Raw genomic sequence first — 3,811 nt, forward strand, 5'->3', positions numbered from 1 at the left:
GTCACTAGGAATGTGACTTGTGCTATTCCCTCAACATTGAACTGGGAGCTGGCTGCTCAAGGAGTTCAACCTAGGGGCAAAAACATCTCCTGCCTCTCCTGGTACAACCCTCCACTGGAGGCTACTTCCCTTGAGAACCTGAGACTCCCAAACTGTTGCATCATCAAGGAGCCAAAATGACATGACTTTCCCTTGAGACGCCAGGGCACCAGAAGCACATTGTGTCTCCCAGGAAAGGACCCTCCCTCCCCTTGTGCTCCTCACTCTATCACTCGGACCACAAATAAAATCACTTCTGTTTTCCTATGAACACAGCTTCTTCACCTTCTGCCTGTAGTCATTTTCCCGTGCTGTCCATAGTAAGGACCAGGGAATTCTCTCTCCCAAAGCCCCTATTCCATATACTCTACCCCAATGCAAACCAATCTCTCTAAACAGGTACTTGATTGTCCAGCTCCCAATCTATCCTAACCATTCAGACTCTGACAACCAGTTTAGGCTCAGCTGGAGTCCTCTCTACATAACAATTACTCCGCTTTCTGGTTTCTCTCCACTAGAAGTCTGCCTTCTAAATCAAAAGCAAGTGTAAAACAGAATAAAATGTGTAATATAAATTTATTCTTCGACATATTTTAAAATAAATTAGAATACATCAATATTTCATGAAAAATATCTAGAAGAATTTAGGTAATACCTGTAATATACATGATTTGACGGTGAATATCATTTTTTTCATTTCAAACATTTTCCTAAAGTAACGTAAACTGATAAGGATTGCTATATTCTTCATATATCCGTTGTCTCACATATTTCAATTCAACTGCTAGTTCTTTCTTAATTATTTATGCTCCTGATGTTTGCTTCTGTTTTCCAATGGGAAGAGGATCCACTTTCTGTTTCTCAGCAGTGGTATTTAGGTCCTTTTTCTCTGATTCTTTAAGAAAATCCTTCATGGCGAGTTTGAACACTAATCGAGGGTCTGGTTCAGAAAGTGGTGGGCAATTGCAGGTCTCTCTAATTTCGAGAGCCTATAGAGAAAGAATACAACAGAATACAAAAAGAACACAAAGCAAATATATACATAAATTTATTAACATTATCCCAATAATTCTTAAAATAGTCTATGCATAATAATAAAATATAAGAATACACCCTGTATTTTTAATAAAAGATAGCTTAATGACAACACATAAAAGAGAACCACAGACAAATTCACAGTAAATAGTTACATTTTCACAAGTTGTTCACATAATAATAGTATATTTGGAAAAAATAAGAGCATCTGCCGTGACCGCCCAGTGTCCCACTGGGAATAAACAAGATCTCTTTGGTTTCAGTCAAACCAATCCTGACGAGCATTCAGATTAGAAAAGATATGAAGACTCTGAGAGACTGTTTTCAAGAAAGATAAAAACAAAACAAAACAGATGTCTGAGCATACTGAAGGGAGGGATACATAACTGGGGCCTTTGCCGTGAACCTGAGGCTAACAGCCTAGGGAAGGGAGTCACCTAAGCAAAGCAAATCATGACTATTTTAACTCCAGAAAAACAGAATGCCGCGAGGAAAGGAAAGGAATCCCAGTACACACATGGCTCAGCGGTGACTGGGGTGCACAGTATTAGACAGAACGTGAGAGCACCATGTGCCACACCAGAAGGGGAGCAGGACGCCTGTGCATGCTGCACAGGGTGTGACAGTGACAGGGCGGCGGGGAGGGTGAGGGGATGGGGAGCTTGAAGCTCATCCTCTGGGGAAAGGGAAACAGATCATGCCTGAAACAGAAAGTTAGGAAGTAGTGCTATGTAGGATGATAGGAAATATAAAAAGAATACTTTAAGAAAGTTGAAACTGAAGGCAGGGTAGGAGGGCTGCTGCTTTAAGGAACTAGCCTTAGAAAAATATGTGATCCTTTAAATTCTTTAAATTACTATTCTTTAGATGACTATAAGGCATAAAAACTAAAAAAAGTGGGGGGGATGTCTTAATATCTAAAGCGTTTTAAAAGAAACATATTTAGGGTAAAAAAACTAGTTTCATTTTATAAATATTACCTCTAACTTTTTTATAGTGATGCATGTTACAGGAAGTAAATAAAGCAGGGAGGGGCAGTCAGTGCTTAGGGGAGTAACAAGGTCTTAGAAAGACTGGCCAGGCAAGCTCTGGTTGATAACATCATGACATTGAGAAGAGGGGGAAAGACCTGAGGCCATGAGAGACCAGGCCATGCGGTACCTAGGAAAGGAGTGCCCCTGCAGGCAGTGGCTGTGGCAACAGCAGCGGGGAGCCCAAGGATGTGCACTGGATGGGAGATGCCTGAGTGCTGGGAACAGGGAGGGAGCTGGTACAGCTGGGCAGAAGGGATCTAGCAGGTAGGAGCAGATAATGTAGGGTCTGTTAGGGCATGGTAAAGATGGTAGGTTTTACTCTGAGCAGGCCTGCCCCAGGTAACTGTGGGGTCCATGGCAAGAATGCAGGTAGAGGCTCAGATACCATGTGTTTAAATATCTAACAGCTGTAAGTCAAGCTAATGAAGTACTACATAACATATGTTCTATTCTCCCACACTTTCAAAACGACCCTGAAGGCCAGGTCCCAAAATTAGAATTCTTGAATTTTGTAACATTTAAGGTTGTGGGGAGCCTACCCCAGCTCCTGCCACTGGCCTGCTGTCCACTCCCTTCTCCCTTCCCTGGCTCACCTGCACTGTGAGGGATCTTGTGTGCGTGCATCCGAGAGGAGGTCCGCACAGGCCCTGGAAGCAGGCTCAAAAGTGTTTGGGCAAGGAATTCCATTCCCTTAAGAACCAGAGTGCCCCATGGTGAGGCACAGGTTCTTAGATGGGTATATTCCCTGAAGTTCAACAGAATAGGGGAGCAGGCAGCCAGAGGCAGCCAGAAAGGGGTCTTGTAAATGGATGAAGTCAGAGCAGGAACTTGAGTCTAGCACAGCCGTGGGCAAACTACGGCCCGCAGGCCGGATCCGGCCCGTTTGAAATGAATAAAACTATTGAAAAAGAAGACCGTACCCTTTTATGTAATGATGTTTACTTTGAATTTATATTAGTTCACACAAACACTCCATCCATGCTTTTGTTCCAGCCCTCCAGTCCAGTTTAAGAACCCATTGTGGCCCTCGAGTCAAAAAGTTTGCCCACCCCTGGTCTAGCAGCACTTCTGACTACAAATGAGGCTATGAGTTACCAAAATAAAGTAAAGGGGAAAAAGCATTCAAGTGAAATTCCTTGGTAGTAGTGTCTTGTCTCAATTTTCCTTATATTTCACCTCTTGCATCTATTGTGTTAAATAAATGTTCCTTAAAGTAAACTGAACTAAACACACATACACACACACACAAAAAAAAAATAAAACAAGTGCGCACATGTCACCCTGACATGAGCAGGCAAAATGACCTTTGCTTCTCAGCCATGGTTCCATTGCTAGGATACCAGGCTACTGTCATCAGATAGTGTTGTATCAGAGGGTCAGAGCAATTTCTGCAGAGGCAAAGCCTCTGCTCACAGCCGGCCCCTCTGAAAGACTTCCAGGTCTCTTTTTTTGTTTTGTGTGTGTGTTTAAATAACTCCTTTTTAACCACACTGACATATTTTTCCAGGTGAGAAGCCAATCTCTCATGGCAGTTACATCACATGCCTAAGGCCTTGACTAGTATCAGTAAGGGGAACAAGGGGGAGCCCAGCAGGAAAGAGTTGGCACAGCTGAGTTTAGCCATGGGAGATGCAAAGCACAAAGGGAAGACAGAATGTCATCTCCTAGAATCTTTAATATTCAGTAAAAGCTCTTCTCTTTCC

At 42.8% G+C, this 3,811-nt stretch overlaps 1 protein-coding gene across 1 annotated transcript in view; it reads right to left on the reverse strand.

Moving 5' to 3' along the window:
- Positions 1-596: 596 nt before the first annotated feature.
- OMA1 (OMA1 zinc metallopeptidase) overlaps positions 597-3,811 on the reverse strand; it is a 47,999-nt gene continuing 44,784 nt past the window's right edge. Inside the window, exon 10 of the mRNA XM_006768398.2 lies at positions 597-1,028. Coding sequence (XP_006768461.1) covers positions 843-1,028 — 186 coding nt within the window. The 3' untranslated portion in view covers positions 597-842. The remainder of the gene's footprint in view (positions 1,029-3,811) is intronic.

Source organism: Myotis davidii, unplaced genomic scaffold (genome assembly GCF_000327345.1).
Source record: "Myotis davidii unplaced genomic scaffold, ASM32734v1 scaffold79, whole genome shotgun sequence".
In the NCBI taxonomy this organism is placed as follows: domain Eukaryota; kingdom Metazoa; phylum Chordata; class Mammalia; order Chiroptera; family Vespertilionidae; genus Myotis; species Myotis davidii.